Raw genomic sequence first — 26,789 nt, forward strand, 5'->3', positions numbered from 1 at the left:
AAAATATATATATATATATATATATATATATATATATATATATATTTTAACCTTTAATGAATATAACTTATCATTAGAAAACTTAGCTGAGCATGGTAGAGCTGTTGTTATACAGCTGTGGAATTCTTCCAGAGAAATAAGTTATCTGATAATAAATATAATTGATTAACCAAAGTAGTTTTATTCTTGAAATATCTGTTAGAGAGATTTATTCTCTTACCAGTATTTTAAGTTGTGTCTGTAGATTTGCATTTTTGTAATTGTGAACCACTATTATAGGAGATGTGTACATTTTATCAGTTTTTCATTTTGTGTAGGATTAATTTTATTAGAAATGTCTTTAATGTTCTTTTGCTTGTAGCCTTAATTTTAACTAAGGAGAAACACTAAGAAGCTGAAGAAAATTGTGTTCTGGTGACATTTTTATAGGAGCAGAATATTTCTCCTCCTCCCCCCCCCACCCTCTTTCTCTTCTTCCTTCTCTTCTCCGCTCCCCCACCCCCCCGCCACCTTCCCCTCCTCCCTCTTGTTTTGAAGAAAGAGGAGCCAGTTGTCATGTTTTTGGTGAAGATTTATAGACTTTGCAGAGACTCTTCTCAAATTAACCTGGTAGAGTCTTGACATTTTTCTCAACAGACTTGGTACAAATTAGATGGCAGAGTGGTGGGTGCCAACTGACCATAAGATGTGCAGCTGTGTTAGTAAAATACCCAGATAATACTTGAGGATTTGAATGTTGCAGAGAAGTCAAAGTACAACGGATGCCTCTTATTTAAAAAAAAAAAGTTTTCTGACAGTGGTGTAACTACTTGAGGGAAGACTTTCTTATTCAGTAATTTAGAAGAAGGCAATTATGTTATACTTCTCTAGGAATCATTTCTTTGCATATTTGATCTTTTGCTTTATGAGCACGTGGCAAATTACTCTAAAATGAACTGTCGATGGTTCCCACCCCAATAAAGCTCCTAGGGTTGCTTCCTATCTAATCTATCTATGCCTTACACTGTCTGTATTTGTACTTATGCTTCAGAATTAAAGTAGATAACTCACAATATTTATTACAGACTATGAATAAAGAATTAAAACATCCTACCGGTAGGGGTAAGTGTATATTTTGGAAAGATTCCCAAAATTTCTGAATTTAGAGAGAGAAACTTCTATTACATGACAAACTTACCCAGAATCTCTCCTCTCTCTCTCTTGTCTTCCTGCTTCTAGAATGGTAGCAGGTATAGTAAGCATTAATACTTACTTTCTTTGATTAAACTCTCAGGAAAAAATTTTGAGGCTTTGATTTTCTTTTTTGGGGGGGTTTGTTTTCGAAGCAGTTATTAAAGTTCTTATGTATTATGATCTCTCTATGTTAGTTCATTAGCTTACCTTTAATGAAGACTTCTATCTTCTAGAAATAATAAATATTAACTTTATTCTAAGTGATCCCAAGAAGAGGAAATTTTCTAGTGTCTCTGAGGAATGAATTTATGTTCTAATATATAATCAGATTATTTTTTTCTAATCTGTTTACTAAATTTCCCCATATGGTAACCTAATGAAATTTTCTCATTTTCTTTTCATTTAAAACAAAGTAAGGAAGAACAAACAAAGTAGATGTAACAGGAAAAGAAATGTATTTATGACTTCTTTCTGGTTTTCCTGACAAACTCGTGACAATTTATTGGTTGTTTTTTGTTGTTGTTATTGGGTGGCAGGGGAGGAGCAATGTTTGAGAGTACACACTTGAATTAGTACATATGCACTCTCTGCTATGCCACGCCAGGATAGCTGGACACTTGAGAACAGCTCTGCAAATATTTATTTGTTACAAAACTTTGTCTTATGTGAAGCCTTCAATTCTGAAGCATTTAAAACTTAAAAAAAATTTGGATACTAAGAATGTTGTTGACTAAAATTGTATCTAAGGAGATAAGGACACACTTATGAATGGGTACCTTTTTACTGTAGGGCTTAAAACCGTTTAAGGCTTCATTTTTATTTTTATTTTTTAATTTATTCCTTGATTAATTATTGAGATATAATTGACATAAAACAGTGTGTAAGTTTAAGATGTGCAATATATTTATTTGATACATTTATATCGCAGTATGATTACCATTGTAGCCTTAACATCTGTTGTGCCACAGAAGTATCATTTCTTCTAGTGGTGGGAACACATAAGATCTTGTCTTTTGGCAAGTTTTTCATGTTTATAATGTAGTTTTGTTGTCTGTAATCCCTGTACTTTATATTAGATCTCCAGAAGTTATTTATCTACTAGTTGTAAGTATGTACCCTTAAACATCATCTCTCCCATCCCCTCACCCACCCCCAGCGTTTGGTAACCATCATTCTACTGTTTCCCAGTTCAGTTTTTGGGTTTGTTTTGTTTTTTTAGATTCCATATATAAGGGATATTGTACAGTATTTGTCTTTCTCTGTCTGACATATGTCACTTAGCATGGCGTCCTCAAGGTCCATTGGTGTTGTTGAAAATGGCAGAATTTCCTTTTTTCTCAAGGCTGAGTAGTATTCCATTGTATGTATATATACATTTGTATCCATTCATCTGTTGATGGACACTTAGGTTGTTCTGTATCTTGGCTATTGTGAACTACAATAAACATGGAAGTGCATATAAAAAAACGAACAAACAAACAAAGTAAGCTATAATTATCCTCTTTTTTGGCTTAAAAAACCCTCCAAATATAACATTCTTATTTTTTCTAACACATTAATTCTCCTGGGCTAAACTGTGTTTCACTAATACATGGTATTTAAGCCTGTTATCCAATCTGTATATTCATAAAATTTTAAGAGTTTTATACCTTGAAGGACCTTAGCAATTATTTCAGACCCATTTTAGTATGAATGATAAAACAGATCTGCAAAGATCATTTTGTCCTAGGTCATTTAATCTCTCTGTCTAACAACTCAAAACCATATCTCCTAACCTCAAATCCAGTATCCTTTCTACTGTTCTATGTTCTCCTGTCCAAATTATTTTTCTTTATTATTTTGATCCCCAAAGTAGAAATAGAAACTTAAAAAGGAAAAAAAAAGTGACTGTGTTATAATGTATTATAACTCTTTCAGTTTCAAGTCACAGAAACCCAACTCAAAATAGCTGAAACATAAGGAGACATTTATTGGCTTATATAACCCTAAAACTCTGGCCTGAATCTAGATGCTTAACAGGTGTCAGAAATCTCTCTCTACTCTCTTTTTTTGTCTTTATATACTTTATTTTTAGGCAGACTCTGCAAGTAATGGCAAGGTAGTAGCTCCAGGTTTACATGCTGTCTACTTTAGCAACTGCGATGGCAAGAGAGCTACAATTTGAGCAAAAGATTCTAGTTTAGGTTCTGGTTTACCTGGATTAGGGCATGTACCCATCCCTGAACCAAACATTCTGACCAGAGGCTTGAGCCATATATCTGAAGCTGAAGAATAGGGCCCCCCTCCCCCTCCCCCAAACTACAGGGAGAGAGATGGCATCCCAAAGGGGAAAGGATAATAAAAATATCAGTTTTCTGCTTCATATTATTCTCAAGAATTCTGTGGTTCATGTACCACTATTTAATACACTACTTATAATTTGTTTCATAGAACTGAAGCACTGTAATACTCTAAGCTTTGAAGATTTTTTGTAGATGGGAAAAATAAGAGCTCAGAGAGGTTGTGAATCTTTCAGATTACATAGTTGGTATGCGTGCTGTTAGTAAAACCCAGGACGTAGGAGTAAAAAAAATTAGAATCAGACTCATATTTAGGTTCAAATCTTGTTTTTGAACAAGGTGATTATGTGCACCAGGACTGTTTTCTTATCCTTAAAATAGAGGAGATCTATCTTGTAAAGTGGTGGTAGTTTTAGGGATATATGTAAAATGTCTGGCATCCCGCTTAATATACAATAACTACTGTTACATGTTGTCATTGTAGGAACTGGCATTCCTAAGAGCCACATTTCTTCCTTTGTTAAATTACTTTCCTGTACAAATCTTACTGTGATCACTCTGAAACATGGATTTCCAAGCTTCAAGCAAACACTATCATTGTAAAACATCTACATTATTTCTGAGTTTAGAAGTGCCAGTGAAAAGTTTACTGAGGTAGAAAATTACTTTTTAAACTGAGGAATTAGATTGTGAATTCATCTTAAAGAAGATGATTTGAGAGTATTGATGCAGAGCAAAATGTGTGAAACTGGATCAGGAATGTCATTTTATTTTAACACAGGGTGCACTCCACAATGAAGACTTAGCAGTTATGGACTTTTTACTGCTAAACATAACATCACAATATATTAAGCAAAAACTGGAAGAAATTAAGAAAAATTGATAGCAATGCTAGTAGAAATCTTTTTTAATGTACTTTAAGATCAGGAAGGTACAAAATAAGAAGATGTATAGATGGCTTGAATAATATAATACAAGCCCATAAAATATATTTCTTTCTTTTGTCATTCACAAAACAGTTATCAATATTAATAATTCATTAGGCCAACCATAAAATCTCACCTCCAAGTAGAAATATATAAACCTCATCCCTTGATTACAATTCAATAGAATGAGAGATTTTGTTAACAAGTTTAATCAAACTAAATCAACCATTTGGAAATTTAAAGCCACTTACTTAAATAACTTTTGGACAATGAAGAAACAGAACTTTATATTAGATATTACTAAGATAATAACAAATAGATGGATTAATAAAGATGAAAATATAAATTTATGAATTATCAAACAGTAAGCCGTTTGAACTAATAAATCCAAACACTGTATAAAAATGCCAATAGGGCTTCCCTGGTGGCGCAGTGGTTGAGAGTCCACCTGCTGATGCAGGGGACACGGGTTCGTGCCCCAGTCCAGGAAGATCCCACATGCTGCCGAGCGGCTGGGCCCGTGAGCCATGGCCACTGGGCCTGTGCGTCCGGAGCCTGTGCTCAGCAACAGGAGAGGCCACAACAGTGAGAGGCCCACGTACCACACACAAAAAAAATGCCAATAAAATCAATACATCTCTTTTTAAGCCAATCAAAGGAAAAAGAAAAGAGAGGGAAAACAAAAAATCAGATGTTGGAAGTTTGAGAAAAGAGATAAAACTACAGTGTGGAAGTGACATTAAAAATTATATTCAGGTATATGCTAATTAATTTGAAAATTTCAATGGAAAATGGACAATAAATGCCTCAAGATGAAATCCAAAATCTGAATAGACCATCCAAGAGTGAAAATGTATAGGAGCCCTCAAGAAGTACCTGATGTGAACTGAATTTCAGATGGCTGCTATCAGACCTTGAAGCATCAAATAATTATGTTATTTAAATTGGTCCATGTGTTAGAAAGTATGTAAAACTCCCCATATGACTGCTTGCATAGCCCTTCTACCTCAATATGATAAAGATAACATTTTTAAAACCAGAAAGTATAATATGGGGGAAATTAAATGGTTTGGCGAAAAGTTAAGAGTACGTGGAAGGGAGTTGTGAGGGATAAGAGTGGAAAAAGAGGTTAGGCTATATTTTCAGGTTGTTAAAGAATTATAGTGTTTGATAAATTTGTTGTTATTTGGGTAGACACTGGGAAGCCAGTTAGCATTTTGAATTATTTGGTAATGTGATTAATCTTATATTTTTGTAAAATTAATCCAAAAGCAGCATAAAAAATGAATTGGAGAATAGATAAATGAAAGGCTGATAATCAGTTGGCTATTGCAAAATTGCAGGAGGCGACTGAATAGAAAGGCCACAGAAAACCAGAACTGGTATTTTGAGAAGCATTTCAAAGTCAAAATCTGGCTTTTGACTGAATCTCTTTGCTATATACCTGAAACTAACAGAACATTGTAAATCAACTACAGTCCAATATAAAATAAAAATTTTTTTAAAACAGAAAAAATCTGGATTTCGACATCTGAGTAGATGTGAAGGAATCATGAGTATGAGTATTCTAAACAAGCTTAGCCTCTGGTTTGCCTTCCATTTTGCATGGAGTGTGTGTGTGTGTCTGCACGCAGACACACGTGCATATGTGTTTGTTTGTGTGTGTGTGTGTGTGTATGCCAGGTAGTTGATATGCTGACTGATATTCCAATCTCTGCCTCGACTCTGCTGCCTGGACCATTGCCATAGTGCTGGGGTTCCCTCACTTCTCTTTACTATAACCCTGTGTATATCACTGCTGTCTCTCAGATTGTTTCCTTCACTCAACGATGGTGATGGTATTAGAATAGATTTTCGGCTCAGATGCTGGAGAAGACAGTGAGTTGAGTATAACGACAAATAACAGAGGTTGGTCCGTGCAAGAATGTGAAAGCTTCAGTTCTGGGATATGTTGTGTTTAAGTGCTTCTGAGATTTACAGCTAGAAATGTCCAAGTGTAGGAAATTCTGGACTGGGAGTTGGGAACAAAATCATATTGAGAGACACAGGTTTTGGAGTTAATGTGTAAGACATAATTAAACCAGTGGAGTAGATAGGATTGACATAAAGAGGGAATAGCTAAGATCAATTTTTTGAGATATACCTGCATTTAGGGACAAGAAGAGAAGAGATAGCTGGCAAGGATAGGAGAAAACCTTTATTATTTTTAAAAATATTTTATTTATTTTTATTTTATTTTATTATTTTATTTTATTTTATTTTATTTATTTTATTGTTTTTGGCCACACCGCACCACATGTGGGATCTTAGTTCCCCGACCAGGGATTGAACCCTTGCCCCCTGCATTGGAAGCGGGGAATCTTAACCACTGGATCACCAGGGAAGTCCCAGGAGAAAACCTTTAGAGAGTGTATCCTATGGAAGGAACAGGGAGTTTTCAAAATGGCAGCTAAAAAATGAGCCACAATGATAATAAGAAAACAGTAGGAAATGACCATTAATGACCATTAAGAACTAATGACCATTTAGAAATCAGCCTCATAATAACAGATTTCCAAGAGGTAAGGAACAGAGGCTTCTCAAGAGTTTATATGTGGAGAGAAGATGATAGTTTGAAAGAGAGACAAGATTTTGGGGAGAGTGTGGGTCTTTTGTCTTAGAATTGTTTGCTTGTTTTGGATAAAGGATAAGCATTACCTGAGCTTTTTCATTAGGAGGAGACAGGTGGAGAGAATAAAGGCAAAAGCCAGAGAGGAGAAAATTAATAGAACACTTGCAAAAATGGAACCAATGTGAACATGAAGAGACACTGTTAGAAAATATCAGGACTGAAAAGATTTTAAGATGAGAGAAAATAATTTTGAGGGCGCTCACATCGGGTGACCTCAGGGTTCCCAGTAAGATGGGAACTTAGTTCTTTGAGGAAGATATTTGGGACAGGACAGGAAGAGAGGTTTTAAAATGCTGAAATCATTATAGTCAAGTGTTAATAAGTGCATAACAGAAGAAAGAGTTATTGAATGATACAGATTTGGAATAGGTGAGACTGAGTAAAGACAGTGGAAAAGTGGATTGGAAGGAATAGTGGGAGGAACACCAAATATCCTCCTGGTCTGTGAATATAAGGGAATTGAAGAAGCAATGGCTGCCTTTTGAGATGATGGCCAGGAATATGATGCTAAGTCAATCTGAAGAATGCTAAGTTTAGCTAAAATTAGAATGTTTTGAAAGTTTTACTTGAGGGAAAAAGTTAAGAATATAAGTATTTTTCTTCACAGTTAGTGGTAGAGAATAGAACTATATTTTTGGGATATAGTTATAGATCAGTTTAGCTTAAGAATTCTTGATTCAAGAATAGAATTGATTTTTATTAGTCTTAATTTAAATGAAATAATGGAAAATTTGAAAATGTAGTAATTTTTAATCTTCAAGAGCTTTAAAGGTCAGCCCTCTTTTCAGATATGTAGAATTTTTGAAGATCAGTAAAAAGTTCATTTCTCAGATTTTTTAAAAGATATATATTTAAATTTAATCTTAATATTCAAGATGCTGTATGTAAAACATGCACATGAATCATTGTTTTCAGTGTATGCATTCAGGAAATATGGTATTTGAAGTGTTACAAATCACATTGTCAACTTAGTGTGGAAGTTTTACTCATTTCGAATCCTAGATTACAGTGTATTCTGTACAATACATTGTATTGTTAATTAAATTTTAGTAAGTGTGCATGATGGCTGTAAGAGATGAGAACAGAGTGAGGACAACACATTAAGGGCTATGGTCCATACACATTTGGGCCTTCCAAACTTTTTTTTTTTTTAAGGAAAACAAAACAAGAGTTTATTCATTACCAGATATCAAGATCTAATATAAAACTGTAAAACTGGCTTGGTGGTGCTGAATTCTTTCAGCTTTTGCTTGTCTGTAAAGCTTTTGATTTCTCCCCAACTTTTTAATTTCTGTTAATTTGGACACATTGAATTTGAGGTGCCGGTAAGCTAACAGGTAGGTAAGGATTGCAAAGTTAAGGTACAAAAGACTAATTATGCATAATTTGATAGTAAAATAATAAATTTGCAATTATGTTTTTCACCATTTTTCTTTGAATTGTGTCAATAATTTTGATTCATCTTGTATTTACACATTAATTATTAATCTGCTGGTGAGAACTAACAGATTTATAACACTGTTTCTCTACACATTTGCCTTTCTGTTAAGGATTAACTGGGTGTATAAACACTTGCATTATAGATACGCTACCAGTCACTTGCTACTTGAGTAAAATTAAAGCTTTGAAAACCTTTTAATTATTTCATGCAAACTTACACCAAGAATGGAGATAAAGAGAAAATATATCATCTATCATACCACTAAACCCCAGTAAATAACTTGACAGCTTGGTCGTCTAGTAGACTTCCATTGATTTAATTTTTAAAATCTTATTTAATTTTAATTTTTAGACTAGATTATAAATACACATGGTTCAAAAAAGATTCCCTCCCACCCACCCATCTTCTGTCTGCTGTTTCCCCCAACCTGCTTTGCTGTTCTGTATTTTATCTTGATACATATGAATAAGTTTTTTTGCTGAAATGGCATTAAGTAATGTATAAAAAATAATTTTAAGTTTAAACACTTTTTAAACTTCAATGATAATTTTTAGCATTAATGTTTGTAGCAGCTATTCAAAGCAACACTATTTTATTGCCATTTCTTTAAGAAAATATGTAGAACTAAAAATCCAGCAATTCCAAAATTATACCTTAAACGTAGGTAGAATTTCTCAAACTGCTGATTCAGATTTCTGTAACATTCTGTTGTTTTAGCATGCTTTTGTCTAATTGCGTTTAGTGTTTAATCCTCATGAGAATCCTGTGAAGATGGTATTGTCTTCATTTTCCTGCAGAAACAAAGTTTGTGTTTTGACTGTCAACATTCAAATCCAAGTCTTCTGATTATATGATTTTTGTACTATAGCCAAAATCTTAGATCATTAGTCCTGATTTGAAATGGCTTTTTTTTTTTTTTTTTTTTTTTTTGCGGTACGCGGGCCTTTCACTGCTGTGGCCTCTCCTGTTGCGGAGCACAGGCTCTGGACGCGCAGGCCCAGCGGCCATGGCTCACGGGCCCAGCCGCTCCGCGGCATGCGGGATCCTTCCGGACCGGGGCACGAACCCGTGTCCCCTGCATCGGCAGGCAGACTCTCAACCACTGCGCCACCAGGGAAGCCCATGAAATGGCTTTTATCCATTATTTGGCATTTTATGTATTTTTTAAATTGTAATAAAATCATGCTGACCTTTAAAAAAGAACCAAGAATACTGAAACAAATACCTATATACCTGCCATTCAACATGCTTTTCTTTAAATTCACGTAAATGTACTTTCTACTTTTCATTGGGGAAAGAAAACTTTTTATGTCCAGAGTTTTTAACACATTGGCATATTTATATGCCAGTATAACATCTAAAAGAAAAATATTGCAAATTCTAAGTTAAATGCTTAAATTATTCTGAAGTCATATCATGTAATAGGAAAAGAAACCTTAGATAAGTTCCCTAATACCTCACTTATTCAGCATCATTAGTGAGTACATTGCTGCACACAGTAGATTTTTTTTTTTGAGATAAGTCAGGGTCCCCATTTAAACACCACATGAATTGTATATATTTTTCGCACTGTAATACTTAACTTTTCTAAAACATTATGTATTTCCCTGGTTACATGCAAAGAGGTGTATGTAGCTCAGGGACATCTCTAAGTACCTTTGTTATCAAACTATTGCATACATTTATGTCAACTGCATACTCTTGTTTTTGTTGGGTTCTATAGCCAGCATCACTTTTTGCTGCTGCTATTTCTGCCTCCTAAAGGCAATATGCCTTTATCTGACTTGCTGATTCTGATATGCTTTTGCCTGGAAAGTAGGTATCCAAGTTTTTGAGGAATTCTGTGTTTAATAAGAATCTGTACATGCTTATGGGGAACCCTACATGTAAAGAGCACAGCTGTAGTGCAGAGGCCTTTGACAGTTACTTTGGCTATGCAGTGGCCTTTGCTTATTGGGTACATGGGTCAGAGATTGTTGTGACCATTGAATAGATGGGGGTGTTATGATAATTGTATTTTAAGGGAGAAAAGTTATTCTGATGTTTCCTTTATATTGATGTTGCTTTGATTTACTCTATTACCGAGCTGGATTTAAGTATTAAATCATTTAAGGTCAAATTTCTAATGTATATATGTTCTTCGATGGATACAACCCAGTTACCATAATGATTTAGTGAAATAACTATAATGGAACTTTTCTTTTGAATTTGGCTTTTCTTTTTTTTTCTGTCCACCAGGGAGTAACTATTCCCAGTCAGAGGCGCTATGTATATTATTATAGCTACCTGTTAAAGAATCATCTGGATTATAGACCAGTGGCATTGTTGTTTCACAAGATGATGTTTGAAACTATTCCAATGTTCAGTGGCGGAACTTGCAGTAAGTGCTCTAAATTCTCATCCTTTGATGTACTGGAACACTTTTCTTAACATAGCTAGAAGTTTATATACAAGTCTAAAAAGAAATTTACCACACTTAAAATTTATGCAGGTTTGTATATTTCTTAAGTATCCAAACTAATTAATTAGCTCAGTTGTTTAGCACATTGGGCTATGGAAGCTAAGACCATTGGGTTTTAATGTCTTTGAAGCCAAATTATATTTATGAAAGAAATATTCTGTGCTGCAGCTACCAAATGCAGCCTATATTCTGACTAGATGACTAAAATAACCTGTCCCATCAGCATGAGAGTAGCATTGGGATTCATCCCTTTACTGGTGTTAGGGCAAGGACCAATTCCTTGATATCTTAGTAAGACTAGATATTAATAGTAATGGTGATAGGGACAAGAAAAAGAAAACGATGATAAGAGATGGCAACAAGCTGAAGTATATTGAATGAATAGGGTAGATTCAGTGTGTGTGGAGTATTAGAGAAAACCTGGATTTAGATCGGAGTTCCAGTGCTAGATTTGTCCTTAATGTGCTATATAACCGAGGGCACATCATCTACCTCTCTTTGTCTTTGCTCATCAACAATATGAAGATATTTTGAAATCTGAAACTTCCTAGAAAAGTACTAAATAAGGATCATGTCATTGATGTCTGTCTCTAATTTATTTCTCTCTTACCCTAACCTCTGTAAGCCTACCTCAGTCACCCTGGTCCTGTTCTGCTTCTCTGCTGTTCGCCAGAGTTCTTAGCTAAACTGATAGGAACCTTAATACTTTGACCCAAAGCAGGTAGTCAAGGGAGAACGCATGGAAGGAAGTATTGTTCAGCCCTGTAGAAGACCAGACTGTTGCTGCTTTTTTCTGTTACAGAGTTTTTTATATTAGTTTCTGCCTTGGAAGTGATCAGTCATGTTTTCATGTTTAAGAACTGTGTTTTATTTATTCAGCATACAATTTTGTAGTTTCTAGATAAGATACCACTGTATTATTTTTTCTAATACCTCTAATAATATTTCAGTGATATTCTGCAATTTGTTGATGGTTTCAGTTTTTAGCTTAAAGTTTGCTTCTTGACAGTATTTATGTAATTAAAATTTTTCTGACCTTAATTTATACCTAGGGAATTAATTTCTTGATGTTGTTTATCTTTGTCAGATAGGTGTGATCACCTTCATTTAGATCTTCTCTGTATTCTTGGGGCAAATAACTTTATCAGAGACCACAGATCTATTAACACAGCATATGAAAGGCTTCTAAGAGACCTCACTGATGCTTTTGTCATCTCAGTACAATTTTTAAAACTCCTGAGTACAAGGTACTAGGCTATCAGAGATGATTGGCACAGGAACTTTAGATTTATAGTGGAGAAGGGAAAAGGAAGAAAATAAAAAAGCTCACGCTCGAGTGCTATTCCTATAGTATTAGATATCACTGTAAGAGCCAAATGGTAAGGTATAAAATATTAGAGAAATAATAAGGGAGAGAGAACATTCAATTCAATAATCTTATCTACTATATATTTTTTTTCACATTGGTCTCTCTAGCAAACATCTGTCAGTTCTGCTCTACATTTAAATGGTGTGTGTGTGTGTGTGTGTGTGTGTGTGTTGGATCTCTCAGTGTATTACATTTAAACTTCTCAACTTACTACTGAAATCTTTTTAATCTTTACCAATTTGCTAGTTCTCTGTTTATGCACTATGATTTAATACTATGTAGTGAAGCTGTAGTATAAGTAATATATAACTAATGGGAGGTTGTATGTATAAATCATAAATGGTATATTTAGAAAAATCAAGTTTGCGGGGATTGTCAAATAGTTTCATGAAGAAAGTCCAGCTCTTTATTGAACATTTGAGAAAGCATACAGTTTAGACTGTCCTTAAAACCAAAGAAAGTATTACAGGCAATAGGAAATAGCTTGAATTGAAGCACAGCAGAAGGAAATGAGCTAGACAAGAAATATAGAGATGGAGAATAGAATAGGAACAGAATGTGTGGCTGACTGTTGGAGGACTCCAAATGGGCATATCGGACTTGATTTGATAAATACTGTGGTGTCAGTGGTCATACTAGAGGCTTAATAAGCTGTATTTAGGTATAGTTTTGTAGAAGGTAGTGATTGCAAGAGGGAGAAAAATGGTGGAAAGGAAAGCAGTTATGTGACTTGCTTTAAGCCAGATGTGCTTTGCTTGGGCAATCAAATGAGATGTGCTTAGTTTTTCTTTTGCCATTTATATCTAAATATTTTGTCGAAGTTTTTATTCTGGTCAGGTGAATAATTCACAGAAAAGGGAAGAGAGAAAAGGGAATCTAACTGAGACTTGGAGACATGAATGTTGATATTTTGGTTTTAAACATGTTGTAAATCAGGTAAAGGTGAGCTATTTACATGAAGATATTTAGTGGGTACTTGAAAGTATGGATTTGAACTTAGGTGAGAGATATACCTGATATTTTGAGAAGCATTATGAAAGAGACATAGTAGTTAAGCCTTCCATGTAAATTTGGCGTGGGGCTAGAAGATGGGAAGGTTCAGAGGAAAACAGGGTGAGGGCTGAGACAAATAGGATTTGTAACAGTGTGGGTTCAGGAGGAGGAAGAGGAATCAGTGAAGAAAACAAACCATGTGAAAATAAAGTATCTTCTGCAAAGTTGTCAGGGGTTAACAGCCTTTTTCTTATTTGAGTATTGTCTTAATATTTCTAAATAAAGGAAAGGTTACTATCTTCTGTGTATCTAAAAGGGTTGAAAAAGTTAATAAAAGATGACCAGTGTGATTTTTCTCTCATACTATATCAATATGCATATATCCAAGAAAATTTAATTGTAATTTTTGTCTGCTACGTATTAGTCTCTTCATTTCATTTCTTCATTTCATTTCAGTCGATCATATCAAAGATATATATCTCAGAGTTGTGTCTTAGAAGTCAAAAGAACCATACTAATGTTGGACAACTGTTAAGTTTGGTCTTATCTATCTAAAATGTGAAATTCATACTGTAAAGAAAATTATTTTCTTTAGTGATTTGAAGAAATATTTTCTACTTATTTTTATTAAAATGTTTTAGCTTAGTGTTGCTTAGATATTTCCTCAAAAAATTAATTTCTAATTAGATTATCAATTGTTTATATAATTCTAAAGTTCTTGAAGGTACACATTTTAGATGTAGTTTAATTGAAATCTGGCTTGCACAGTTAATTTGCTTTTTAAAGTCCTAAGATCAGGATTATCAGATTCTGAATTAGTGGAGTTTGAATTAATAAGATTGCAAGGCATTTCCCTCCTGGTTGATTTTTATCACAGCTTTGAAATCATACCTTGTTTATTTGCTTCTTCAAGCTAGGCTTCCCAGTGAAATTTTCAGTATCAAATAAAGTCTTGTAAAGTAGCTCCTTGTACTTTGAATCTTTAGTCAAGGAAGTGAAAATTATTGACAGGTTGTTAGTGTAATGTTTCCCTTTTTTAGAGTTCCTTTTTCTCATGATAAATGTCTCACAAATCCATATTGGAATAATCCCTCATGCTTTTATGAAGCCTGCTATTTATTATGTGATTGATGATACCTCTTTAGGTATTATATAGATGAGCCAGTAGGTGTTTATTACACTGGAAAATTTATTTAGCCTGAATAAGCTTTTTGCCTTGTCCTCAGTTGTTGGTCACATTGATAAAGAATGTGATAACTTCTTTTTTTTTGTCTTTAAGGATGATGCCTTTTGGTGCTGAGAACTTTATGTCTATATATATGTATTTCTCATGCACTTTATGCAAGCTTATGTTTTTATTTCTTGATTATCTTGGTATGTTTTGAAACTTCAAGACCCACTTCTTACCTCCTCAGGTTAATTACTTTTTTTTCTAATGAACTCTTGTTTTTGAACTTGGCATACTACAAATGAATTATACTTTGTCAAATTATTTACGTAACTTAAAGTTTTTAAAGTCCTAGGATCTTAATGTTCATGACTTTAAATTCTGCCATTAATGTCATTAGGCATAAATGTATTTATGAGTAGATTTTTAAAAATAAAAAACACAATCCTTGCCTGTTCACACTTACCTGCCTTTTAGTTGCGTTGCTAATATAAGCATGATACATCTTGAGAGGTCATATTTTACCAGTTATTTTAAAACACACATGGGTCAAAGCCAAAATACTTGTTAATGAAAATGGAGTGTGTTTTGGAGAAAGAGGGGTTGGGCTGTAATTTGTACTTGATGTCTGTTGCATTTCTTTGCAGACATTTCAAATCTCTTTCCTCCTGTTTCTTGTGGTGGTGGCTTTATATACCTTTAAAAATAAAATATGAGTTATAAGTAAAATTAATTATTGTTAATATTTTTATAAATATTGAAACTTGTGCTTATGGAATATATTATACCTTTGTTATATATTCTCTTCTTGTGAATGTGTAATGATTGGTATTTTGTGGTTTTTATTTCCGTGGTAGAGACTTTAAAATACTGCAGCAAATACTTGTTTTAAAAGTTACTTTTTTATGCAGTTCATTTATTGTAATGTTGAAATTTTGATATTACTGTACAGTGCTAGAAGTCCAGTCTTGGTACTTACTATTTATGAAATAGAATTGACTTTAATACCGGTAATAGAACCTTATGTTGAAGGCTCAAATTAGGGAAAACCTTGTATTGATTTTATTTTGCCCTAGTTTATTTCTGCTGATTTGTTTTATTTATGTATTTATTTTTTTATTTAGCTATCTATTTATTATTTTCTATCCACTGATTTGTTTTAGATCAGGGGTTAAAGATGCAGAATTACTTTGTGTATATTGCTGATATTAATCATCAAAATAGCTTTTGACAGTTTGACAGTTAAAGGTATTTCCTGTGAAGTGATACTAGTTATGTATTTGACCATGCAGATCCTCAGTTTGTGGTCTGCCAGCTAAAGGTGAAGATATATTCCTCCAATTCAGGACCCACACGACGGGAAGACAAGTTCATGTACTTTGAGTTCCCTCAGCCGTTGCCTGTGTGTGGTGACATCAAAGTAGAGTTCTTCCACAAACAGAACAAGATGCTAAAAAAGGTTTGCACTTTACTTTTATTGGGAAAAATTTCCAGAATAGCCATACCTTGAATAGTAACCTCAGATCTTTTGCTTAAAGCATGTAGTTAGGCAGAAGTCATTTCTGTAAGGAGAGACTAAAACATGTATTTTATGACTGACATCTAATGAATCATGAATTATTTTCTATTAGATCTGCACATGCTTTGCTTACTATGGCATCAGTGAGCCATTATTAATGGTAAATAGTCCTATTAGAAGGAAACAGCCATGTGGCATTATAATTTGAGATGAATTTTCCTTAACTTAGGTTATGCATATAAATTTTATATAAGTATTAAAGATTGCATACATATCCGATTCAATCAGTTACAGTCCTTTTAGAAGGGATGATTAATTACTGAGAAGTTAACATGGGACCATGAGTTTGAAAAAAAAATTTGGTCTGTATGTATAAATAAAATCTGTTTTGTGGTCTTGTGTAATGACACAAACCACTTTTCCCCCATCTTGGTTAATGTTTCTTGAGACTGGGTCATTTTATATTTAGCTTCCTCAAATTTACTGAGTATTTTGATTTTTAGTTAGGAGAGAAATAATATGAAGAGGAAGTAATAAAGAATGAAAAAGTGTGGTGTTATTTAAATATGCAGGTTTAGAAAGTTAGTGAGGTTTGCATCTCACTGAGCTATATTTAGAGAATGCAGGGGCTCATTTTAAAACAAACTGTGGTGGTTTAAAATATTAAGTGTGAACATTTAAGGTGAACCTAAGGTGCAGAATTTTTAGGTAGTAATGAACAAAAACATTAGCTGTGTATATTGTTACTGCCTCCTTAAACATACCAGATAGTGTATTTCTAATCTTTAGACAGTCTCTGTAATAGGATTGATTTCATTTTCCTGAATTTTAGCCTTTTTTTTTTTTTTGAGAGAAAATAAGAGGAAGCTTCACTTACTACAAAAATTTTAACCTCTATACTTCTTTTGACAAGTCAAAATAATTTCCTTTATCCAGAATCCAGGTAGCTGGAAAATCACAAAATGTAAAACTGATTTTTTTTTCACCAGAAACCCATTTCCTACATGTTCTGTATAAATAAAAGTTAAGTATATCTCAGTAACTTTGAAAATATATTTTTCAATAATCTACGAAGTGTTAACAAATGTTTTAAAATTAAGGTAAGTAATTTTTTTCCTTCTATTCACTGTAAGACTGGTACACATAAGATTTTATGTCTTGCTTTTAAAAATAGGCACCTGTATCACTGTTTCCCTCTATGTTTAGGAGTGTACTAATTCTTATTCTTCTAGTTCTTATCACCTATACATTATATTAACACATGTAAAATTGAAGATTAAGTTAAATATTTATAATTTGTGTATCTTGAATTACTTTACATTTATTTCCATTTTATGTGATTTTCCTTGCCTGTTATGTTTGTTCTGATTTAAACAAGAACAGTTTTACTATAATCAGTACATTAGCAGAATCTACATTTTTTGAAATTTAAATTCTACTAGCTTATTTTCTTCTGACTCTAAGTAAAATATGTGTCTAGTTATTACTAACCCAGTAACTTTGCTAAAATGATTGAAATTAATAATATTTTCAAAGACTACCACATATAAAATTGCTATGCTAGGTACTGTTAAAAGATACAAAGACATTTAAGACGTAAGTTACTTAAGGGTCTTACCATCTTCCTGGGAAAATAAACTTGAAGATAAATTAAAATAAAAGATTTAAATGGCAGTTCAAGGTACCAGATAAGGTGTCATGGGGTTATACATCATTAATTGTCAAATAAAGCATACAGGCCAGTTCCACTAATTAAGAGAACATTTTCTATGTTGGTCAAGAAAGGTTTGAAGTAATGGTCAAGAAAGGTTTGAAGTAATGTTGGTGGTTTTTGATTTACAAGACCTCATTATTAGTTAATAAGTGATTTTTTTAAAAATAGGCATTTTATAACAACAAAGAGTTGAAGTTCTTACCCCCCCCCATATTGTATTATGAAAAATTTCAAACATACATTGTCATGCAAGAAACTGGAGCCACTTAATGTTTGTATTGCTGTAGAAGTAAAAGTGTATCTGCCTTGCTTCCTTGGGAAGTTGTAGTGACATTTTAAGAACTTTTGGTAAGGTAAATTTTGTAATAGCTTGTTGAAACAAAATTAAATCCATTTCTGGGTTTTTTAATATATACATATAAACTCAACACTTTTAAAAGCTAGTGTTAGACTAGAAAAGGAGATATTTTACTTCAAGTATTAAAGTAAGTTTATTTTCGAGCTTGTGGAATTACATTTTGGTCTAGATTTGAATTAAAGGAAAAATCCTATGTGAATTAGATGCAACAGGTAACCCACAGATTGCCCAGTATTAGTCTTTGTGTTTACCTTTATTCAGAATATTAATGAGACGCGGCATAATTTGTTCACTTCTTAGGGCAAATGTTGAATATAAGTAACATTGTCTTTTTAAAAAAAATTTTATGTCTGTTTTTTTTTCTTAGGACAAAATGTTTCACTTTTGGGTAAATACATTCTTCATACCAGGACCAGAGGAAACCTCAGAAAAAGTAGAAAATGGAAGTCTATGTGATCAAGAAATTGATAGTATTTGCAGTATAGAGCGTGCAGATAATGACAAGGAATATCTAGTACTCACTTTAACAAAAAATGATCTCGACAAAGCAAATAAAGACAAGGCCAACAGATACTTTTCTCCAAATTTTAAGGTCAGTTAAAAACATTTTGAGGAGTTGGTGAGTGGTTCTGTGTGTGTGTTTGTTTTATTCTAGGTGTGTAGCTGGTGAAAGACTTGCTTGGCTAATTTTTAAATTACGTATATTCATAAGCATTGTTTATTTAGCAGTAAGTCAATGAAATCCAATGCACAGAGAGTCAAAAGGCTATAGTTTCCTTACCCTATTCTTTGTTATAGTTGGTGAAATCTGGGGCATAGGTTAGGGAGGGGATTTAAGTAAGTTGGATATGAAGTAGGAATAGGTGAAAAAAGAAGTGGAAAGGAACTCAGCCCTTTGGGAATGACTCCTATGGAATGTTCTCACTGCTTTTACTCTTGTCCCCTCCAGTTTATTCTCAACTCCTTAGAGTGATCTTAAAAATGACTTGATTGCATCACTCCTGTGTATATTTTTTAAAGACCTTGTGCTTTTCTGATGTGACCTGCAGGAAACTGCATAATTTAGCACAGGACTACCTTCTGCGTCTACTCTAGCCACATTCTCTCCCTGCGATTCACTCTCAGACCTGGTCTCTTTTCAGTTCTTCAAAATGCTATGTACTCTTCTGCCTCGGGTCTTTACAATTCTTTTCCTTCTCCCCGAACCTCTCCACCCTTGGCCTTTCCCTGCCCTTCACGTGGCTGTCCCTCACATTCTAACCTTAGCTTCAATCTCATGTGCTCTGTAAGGCCTCTGGTCATCCTCCCCTCTCCTTCTCTTTGTAAAACTCTGCTTCCTCTTATTATGGAATTATTTGGTTCATTTTGCTTTTATCTAAATGTGATATGTATGTGTATATTTCTGTTTATATTTGTAGAGGAGAATTCTCCAGGTTAAAAAGCTGACTTGTAAACATTCCCAAATGGTGGTTTACCATTTTTTTCTTCCCCTTTCCTGTTTCTTATTCTACTTCATTTTTCTCTCTTCCTTTCACCATACGCTCCTCCTTTCTCTTTTTAAATTCTCTCTTCATTCCATTTTTATACCATGTAGCAAACCTAATCATAGCTTATAAGAATATTGCTAGTAATAATAAAAATAAAGGGGGGGCTACCTGTTTTAAGTGAAAATGTATTTAATAATAAGTGCCTTTAGATCTTATATTTAAAGTGTTCAGTAGTGTCTTCTAGAGTTCATAGGTTTCCATTTACTTTCATTTCTCTGTCTATATTTTACTCAATTATTAGCTTTTAAAATGTGACTTCCTCTAACTTTATTGTTTTCTGTTTTAATATTGCAAGAGGTTTTATATTTGTAATTACAAATAAAAACTATTTCAGTTATAAGTAAACATATGAGTGAGCTATACAAATATCTGGGAAAAGAAGGGAAAGCTGGTGCAGAAGCCCTGAGACAGGAGTGAGCTTGGTTTATTTGAGGAGCAGTAGATAAGAAATTGTTTTGACTAACGCACATCAGTCCAAGTGTGAAGACGTTGAGTGTTTTCTGCACGGAAAAGATGTAATCTGAATTTTGTTTTTAAAAGTTTACTCTGTCCCCTCCTTTAAAATATAGACTCGAGAGGGGCAAGAATGAAAGCTGGGAGGCTAGTTGAAGGTAGAACTAAAAGGATTTACTGATGGATTGGATATTGGATGTAAGAGAAGGAGAAAAATTGATAATGATTCTTGGATCATGGGGCAGGGGCTGTAGGTTATAATAGAATGATCAAAGGATTTGAAGTCAGATCTAATTTAAATCCCACATCCACTACCTACTAGATATGTGGCCTTTAGCGAGTTCCCTAACCTTTCTGAGCTATTAGCTTTCTCTCTTTTAAAATAGATACCTACCGTTTAGAGTTGTGTTGTTTTGTTTTGTTTTGCGGTACGCAGGCCTCTCACTGCTGTGGCCTCTCCCGTTGCGGAGCACAGGCTCCAGATGCGCAGGCTCAGCGGCCATGGCTCACGGGCCCAGCCACTCCGCGGCATGTGGGATCTTCCCGGACCGGGGCACGAACCCGTGTCCCCTGCATCGGCAGGCGGACTCCCAACCACTGTGCCACCAGGGAAGCCCTAGAGTTGTTTTGACAGTTATTTCAGCTCTGCCTATAAGGCTGTTGGTTCACTGTTAAGAGCACTGTAGGATATTAACTTTCTTATTACTCCCTTTCGGTGAAGTTTTTAGGGCGAATGGAATCCTAACCGTCATTGTTAATCAGTATTTTACATAGTGTAGTATCTATATTTTTTAGTATTGTTTGTATCAGAAAATACGTTGAATTTTAGATAAGTAGTTAAGTGAAACATTCTTTTGGAACTCAACTCTTTGTGAGTTGAATTTCGTGATTGAAAATAGATTATGTGGACTATAGAACTCAATACATTTCTTTTGCAGAATTATTTAGTTAATGCTTGTAACATGCCTATTAAAAAATATAGTATATTAACATCCCAGTTTCTTTTCAGTATATACCAAGAAAGAAAGTGTAGGAAATCTTAAGAAGAGGGTCGTTTAAAAGGCCCTTTAAAGATCATATGTGTCATAGTACTCAAAAATGAATCTGTCAAAAATATGTATCTTTAAGTAATTTAAGATGAGTCATATTTATGGATTTTCCCATTTATACTTTCTCTTCTTTCTCTAGGTGAAGCTGTACTTCACAAAAACAGTCGAGGAGCCATCAAATCCAGAGGCTAGCAGTTCAACTTCTGTAACACCAGATGTTAGTGACAATGAACCTGATCATTATAGATATTCTGACACCACTGACTCTGATCCAGAGAATGAACCTTTTGATGAAGATCAGCATACACAAATTACAAAAGTCTGATTTTTTTTTTTTTATCAAGAGGGATAAAACACCATGAAAACAAACTTGAATAAACTGAAAATGGACCTTTTTTTTTAATGGCAATAGGACATTGTGTCAGATTACCAGTTATAGGAACAATTCTCTTTTCCTGACCAATCTTCTTTTACCCTATACATCCACAGGGTTTTGACACTTGTTGTCCAGTTGAAAAAAGGTTGTGTAGCTGTGTCATGTATATACCTTTTTGTGTCAAAAGGACATTTAAAATTCAATTAGGATAAATAAAGATGGCACTTTCCCATTTTATTCCAGTTTTATAAAAAGTGGAGACAGACTGATGTGTATACGTAGGAATTTCTCATTTTGTGTTCTGTCACCAACTGAAGTGGCTAAAGAGCTTTGTGATATACAGGTTCACATCCTACCCCTTTGCACTTGTGGCAACAGATAAGTTTGCAGTTGGCTAAGAGGAGTTTCTAAAGGGTTTTGCTACATTCTAATGCATGTATTCGGGTTAGGGGAATGGAGGGAATGCTCAGAAAGGAATATGTTTTACGCTGGACTCTGGACCATATACCATCTCCAGCTATTTACACGCACCTTTCTTTAGCATGCTACAGTTGTTAATCTGGACATTTGAGGAATTGGCCGCTGTCACTGCTTGTTATTTGTGCATTTTATTTTTTTTAAGCATATTGGTGCTAGAAAAGGCAGCTAGAGGGAGTGAATCTGTATAGGGGTACAGGAATGAACCTTCCACAACATCTTAAGAATCCACAAATGAAGGGATATAAAAATAATGTGGTCATAGATAAGAAACACAGCAACAATGACTTAACCATATAAATGTGGAGGCTATCGACAAAGAATGGGCTTGAAACATTATAAAAATTGACAATGATTTATTAAATATGTTTTCTCAGTTGTAATGACTGCTCCATCTCCTGTGTAATCAAGGCCAGTGCTAAAAGTCAGATGCTATTATTACCTACATCAGTCAACAACTTACATTTATTTTATTAGTTCTCAATCGTATACCTGCTGTGGATGCTTCATGTGCTGCCTAAAAGCTTCTTTTTTCTCATTAAATATAAAATGTTTTGTAATGCTGCACAGGAAATTTCAATTTGAGATTCTACAGTAAGCGGTTTTTTTTCCTTTAAAGATTTATGATGCACTTATTCAATCCAATAGATGTCAGCCGTTCCACCCTTTTGACCTTACACATTCATTACAATGAGTTTTGCAGTTTTGCACATTTTTTAAATGTCATTAACTGTTAGGGAATTTTACTTGAATACTGAATACATATAATGTTTATATTTAAAAGGACGTTATTTGTGTTAAAAAGGAAATTAGAGTTGCAGTAAATTTTCAACACTGCACAAATAATGTCATTTACTTTTTCAGTAGAAATTGTCCCACATAATGCTTTTATCAATTTGCTATTGAAAGAATAGATTTTTTTAAATGTGCAGTGTTGAATCATTTCTTCATAGTGCTAGAGTTAGGACAAGGGCTTCAATTTCACTTCTTAAATATCATATATTTGATATGCCCAGACTGCATACGATTTTAAGCAGAGCACAGCTACTATTGTAAAGTTAATGTGAAGATATGATTAAAAAGAATTTTTTTCCCTCAGAAATTTGGTATCTTTCAAATGATACCTTGACCTTGAAACATTTGACCATCTAGCCAATTTATTTCTTAATGGTGTAAAATCTCATTTTCAATAACTTATTGGTGCTGAAATTGTTCACTAGCTGTGGTCTGACCTAGTTAATTTACAAATACAGATTGCATAGGACCTACTAGAGCAGCATTTATAGAGTTTGATGGTAAATAGATTAGGCAGAACTTCATCTAAAATATTCTTAGTAAATAATCTTGACACGTTTTCCATACCTCATCAGTTTCATTCAACAAATTTTAAAATTTTTAACAAAGCTGTTAGGATTTACACATTTATATTTAAACATTGATATATAGAGAATTGATTGACTGCTCTCATAAGTTAAATTGGTAAAGTTAGAGACACCTATTCCTAAGATCTCATCATTGAAATTTATATGTCACCTTGTCTTTCATAAAAGCTGAAAACTGTTGTCTAAAATGAAAATCAACTATTCATGTTTTGAAGATGGTTATTAATACTGTTATTTGTTACAGTTTTGGGCACAGTATATTAAAGCGTAACTTGTATGGTTCCAATATGTAACATGGAGGGCCAGGTCATAAATAATGACATTATAATGGGCTTTGCACTGTTATTATTTTTCCTTTGGAATGTGAAGGTCTGAATGAGGGTTTTGATTTTGAATGTTTCAGTGTTTTTGAGAAGCCTTGCTTACATTTTATGGTGTAGTCATTGGAAATGGAAAAATGGCATTATATATATTATATATATATAAATATATATTATACATAATACTCTCCTTTATTTCAGTTACCACGCCCATAGAATTTGACAAGAATTGCTATGACTGAAAGGTTTTTGAGTCCTAATTAAAACTTTATTTATGACAGTATTCATGATTAGCCTGAAATGCATTCTGTAGGTAATCTCTTTGAGTTTCTGGAATGTTTTCTTAGACTTTTTGGATGTGCAGCCGCTTACATGTCTGAAGTTACTTGAAGGCATCACTTTTAAGAAAGCTTACAATTGGGCCCTGTACCATCCCAAGTCCTCTGTAGCTCCTCTTGAACATTTTTTGCCATAATTATTAAAGGGTAGTTGAATAAATAGCATCACCATTCTTTGCTGTGGCACAGGTTATAAACTTAAGTGGAGTTTACCGGCAGCATCAAATGTTTCAGCTTTAAAAAATAAAAGTAGGGTACAAGTTACTGTTTAGTTCTAGAAAATTTGTGCAATATGTTCATAACGATGGCTGTGGTTGCCACAAAGTGCCTCGTTTACCTTTAAATACTGTTAATGTGTTATGCATGCAGATGGAAGGGGTGGAACTGTGCACTAAAGTGGGGGCTTTAACTGCAGTGTTTGGCAGAGTTGCCTTCTACCCTGCCAGTTCAAAAGTTCAATCTGTTTTCATATAGAATATATATACTAAAAAATTTCAGTCTGTTAAACAGCCTTACTCTGATTCAGCCTCTTCAGATACTCTTGTGCTGTGCAGCAGTGGCTCTGTGTGTAAATGCTATGCACTGAGGATACACAAAAAATTACGATGTGTACAGGATAATGCCTCATACCAATCAGATGTCCATTTGTTATTGTGTTTGTTAACAACCCTTTATCTCTTAGTGTTATAAACTCCACTTAAAACTGATTAAAGTCTCATTCTTGTCATTGTGTGGGTGTTTTATTAAATGAGAATATTTAATATTTATAATTTAAATTGATTAGATTTATTGCCATTTTAAATGATGGGCAGCCAAATGTGATTAATAAGTTTTTGTAAGGTTTGTTGCTTTTTTTTTTTCCCTGCTGTCCTTCAAAGCCTACAGTTATATAAATACATGGGCTCTTGTCAGTTTGGGAGTAGAGTATCAGTCTACTCATGTTTGAGAGAGGCATTTAGCTTTTTTAGTGTCTTAGTCAACACTTAATATCCTGTTTCAAGCACATTAAATAATATGCTAATCCTAAAAAGTTCACGAGTGTTGAAAAATTGTGCATATATATATTTTTTTACTAAGGTGTCTGAAGATAATTCCCCAGAATGGATTTGATATCTCAGATTTCAATTTTGTGGCTTTTCCATTCTTTATGATTCTGTAGTATGCCATCAACATATGGGGAGCTTCATCTACTCATTGTGACTTGTGCCATTTAAAAATTGATATTCCAGAATAGTCTAAAGGACTTTGTGTACTTGAACTTAATCTTGTTATTTCTAATATTCTTAAAAGCTTAAAGACTAAGTAAGGCACATCCTTTCAACAAAGCATACATAGTAAGGTAATAAGTGAAAGTGTAGCTTGTACAAATGTTTTGAAAATAAAGCAGATCATTTATGTAACAATAGAATTTAATGTTATTTCAGGTTTACATTTTCTCCATGTGACTTTTTTTAAAGTAAATGTGAATAATGTAAAGAGGTATGAAAAGTATGTGTGTGTACACACATTTTTTCTTCTTAGGTATCGTAAGTATGGTTGAAAACTATACTGGAGTCAAATTATTCTGATTTATAAGATGATCTTGGTGATGTCTGAAAAATAGGAATTTACTGACAATTTTGTTTTTATTGCATGTTCTCACAACTCTTAATTTGAGCTAGCTTGGTTAAGTGAATGCCATCACCATTTCCATTGAGAATATAAAAATCACCAGTGTTTAACATGCAGGCTTCCAAAGGCTTACAAAAAAAATCAAGACCCTTAAATCTAGTCAATTTGCTGCTAATGTGAAACTTTTTTGTTCTTTTATTCTTGCCAGATAATTAGCCACAGATCTAAAACTTAGTCTTAAATGGCTTAAGTGTAAGTTTTGATTAGCAGTGCTGTTACTAGTGCAGAGAGAAATGTTTGTGAATGGAAAAAATAATATAAATATTCAGTCTAAACTGGTATAAGTACCTAAAAAACTAGCAGAAAAGATAATAGAGGAAAACATTTTAAAACTTTTAAAGATGAGATGTTAGAGACCGATTTTCCTATAGAATTATGTATCTATAGGAAACCTAATGATTGTCAGTTGTTTTTAATTTTAGAGCAAATCTATTCCTTTATGACCATGATCTTGGAATTTTTCCATTTTTTAAGAGATCTTCCTTCTTCAAGTATTGGGTTGGCCCAAAAGTTTGTTCCGGTTTTTAACATCTTACCCAAAAACCAGAACAAACTTTTTGGCCGACACAATATATCAGACCGTATGTAGCCATTCTGACAAATTCACATGTGTTGGTAGCTTTAAAAGTTTGTAATGTGAAGTCAGTAAAGGACAGTAGTTTCATTGGTGGTAATACCCTTTGGTTCTTAAGTTAGCTTTTTTGAGAATAGTTTCCCGTAACAAAATCTTCTGTGATAATCTCACCACCTGGAAACAGCTATTATTAATGCTTTAGTGACCATACAATCATTTTTTTCTGTATATTCATGTATATATTTTCTTCAAACAATGAAATTTGTACTGGGCATACTCTCAAGGCCTTTAAGCTTAGTATTTTTCCATCACGGATTTGTAGAATGTTAAATTACATCAGAGAATGGACAGTGACTGGATTCTTTCTAACACTACGGATGCAGATTATGTGCAGTTATTGAGGGCCCTTTCCAATTCAGTGGGTCAGTCATGGACGTTTAAATATTGTTAGCATCAGAATGATACATGTCTAAGTAAATAAAACGGTTACATTTATTTAGCATAGTAGACAAGCTTAACATTGTAGATGT

The 26,789-nt window shown here is 33.7% G+C and overlaps 1 protein-coding gene across 1 annotated transcript in view; it reads left to right on the forward strand.

Moving 5' to 3' along the window:
• PTEN (phosphatase and tensin homolog) overlaps positions 1–24,741 on the forward strand; it is a 90,186-nt gene extending 65,445 nt beyond the window's left edge. Inside the window, exons 6-9 of the mRNA XM_007470299.1 lie at positions 10,729–10,870; positions 15,774–15,940; positions 18,440–18,664; positions 21,261–24,741. Of these exons, the coding sequence (XP_007470361.1) occupies positions 10,729–10,870; positions 15,774–15,940; positions 18,440–18,664; positions 21,261–21,446 (720 nt within the window). The 3' untranslated portion in view covers positions 21,447–24,741. The remainder of the gene's footprint in view (positions 1–10,728; positions 10,871–15,773; positions 15,941–18,439; positions 18,665–21,260) is intronic.
• Positions 24,742–26,789: the final 2,048 nt, after the last annotated feature.

This window comes from Lipotes vexillifer, unplaced genomic scaffold (genome assembly GCF_000442215.2).
Source record: "Lipotes vexillifer unplaced genomic scaffold, Lipotes_vexillifer_v1.1 scaffold690, whole genome shotgun sequence".
In the NCBI taxonomy this organism is placed as follows: domain Eukaryota; kingdom Metazoa; phylum Chordata; class Mammalia; order Artiodactyla; family Lipotidae; genus Lipotes; species Lipotes vexillifer.